Here is a 1,367-nt window from a genome sequence, read left to right as displayed (position 1 = left end):
TGTGGAAGTTGGAAGGTGGAAAATGGGTGAAGAAGAGCATGGTGTGGTCATTAGTGTTTCTCTAAGTGACATGTTTGCTGTGTGACAGCGTTTGGCTTTCCTGAAGTGGAATCTTGAAGGCAAATGATGAGAACTTGTTACCAGTAAGGTATTTTGCTACTGAATTTATGCTTAGGGGGTAATTCCAGTTATTCCATTTGGAAGTACTAAAAATAGATTGAAAAAATGGTATCCATCAGCCTGAGGAGTATTCTGTGAGCAGTCTTAGATTGCCAGGCAGATGGACTAGAAATCACTGGAGCTGTTTTTGATGTTTGTTATTTCTATACTGTTTTTCTTTTTCAGGCCATGGATGCAGCCCAGCTTGCAGATGATCTGAAAGCCCAGCTAGAGCTGGCACAGAAGAAATTACATGACTTTCAGGATGAGATTGTGGAAAACAGAGTAACTAGAGAGAAAGAGATGTTCAACTTCAAAAGGGCTGAGGTATATATATCCTATCCACAGTCCTTCAATATCTGTCTGGTTTAGTGTGCATTTCCTTGTACATTGAGCTTGGAGGGGATTTCAGCTACTCTACTCTTCTGGTGTCATTTTGCTTCAGTTTCAGCATCATCAGGTCTTGGCTCTTTCAGGTTTTGTCCACTGATACCTGACAAAGCATTTGGCATCACATGACTGCATTGTCTGTTGGGTTATTTGGGATGAAAATATGGGTATCATGACCTAGCCATGTGCACATTCTCTTTGATCCCTGCAGAAGCTGTGACAGAGAATATACTGCTCATTCATTTGGTCTCACTTTCATGCAGGAGGATATTTCTAGGTTGCGCAGGAAGCTGGAAACCACAAAGAAGCCTGACATGGTTCCCAACTGTGATGAGATACTGATGGAGGAAATCAAGGATTACAAGGTGAGTAGCTGTTTCATCAACTTCCGTCTTTACTTTAGTCAAAAGACTCTGTAGACATATTTACAGTATTTGACATCTCTTGACTGTACTCTGGCATTGAAGAAACCATATTCTTCTGAGGAATGGAAGGACCTTTACCTTCAGTCATCATTTATCACAGCTAGGTCAACACAGAGGGCCCTCACAGTGTTGTCTCTGTGTTGCAGGCTCGGTTGACCTGCCCCTGCTGCAATATGCGCAAGAAGGATGCTGTGCTCACAAAGTGCTTTCATGTCTTCTGCTTCGAGTGTGTGAAGACACGCTACGACACGCGGCAGCGTAAGTGCCCCAAGTGCAATGCTGCCTTTGGTGCCAACGACTTCCATAGGATCTACATTGGTTGATTGTTCCCACTGGAGTGACAGAAAGTTGCTGCTTATGCTGCCCCCCCTCCCTCCCTTTCTGTGGCTGCCG

General features: G+C 44.0%; 1 protein-coding gene across 1 annotated transcript in view; it reads left to right on the top strand.

Moving 5' to 3' along the window:
* RNF20 (ring finger protein 20, E3 ubiquitin protein ligase) overlaps positions 1-1,364 on the top strand; it is a gene marked incomplete at its 5' end in the record, with an annotated part of 12,197 nt that extends 10,833 nt beyond the window's left edge. Inside the window, 3 exons of the mRNA XM_009084680.1 lie at positions 346-486; positions 813-914; positions 1,121-1,364. Coding sequence (XP_009082928.1) covers positions 346-486; positions 813-914; positions 1,121-1,297 — 420 coding nt within the window. The remainder of the gene's footprint in view (positions 1-345; positions 487-812; positions 915-1,120) is intronic.
* Between the last annotated feature and the right edge of the window lie 3 nt (positions 1,365-1,367).

This window comes from Acanthisitta chloris, unplaced genomic scaffold (assembly GCF_000695815.1).
Source record: "Acanthisitta chloris isolate BGI_N310 unplaced genomic scaffold, ASM69581v1 scaffold1351, whole genome shotgun sequence".
Lineage (NCBI taxonomy): Eukaryota > Metazoa > Chordata > Aves > Passeriformes > Acanthisittidae > Acanthisitta > Acanthisitta chloris.
The sequence above is the reverse complement of the archived record's forward strand: the minus strand, read 5'-3'. Positions and strand labels throughout refer to the sequence as shown.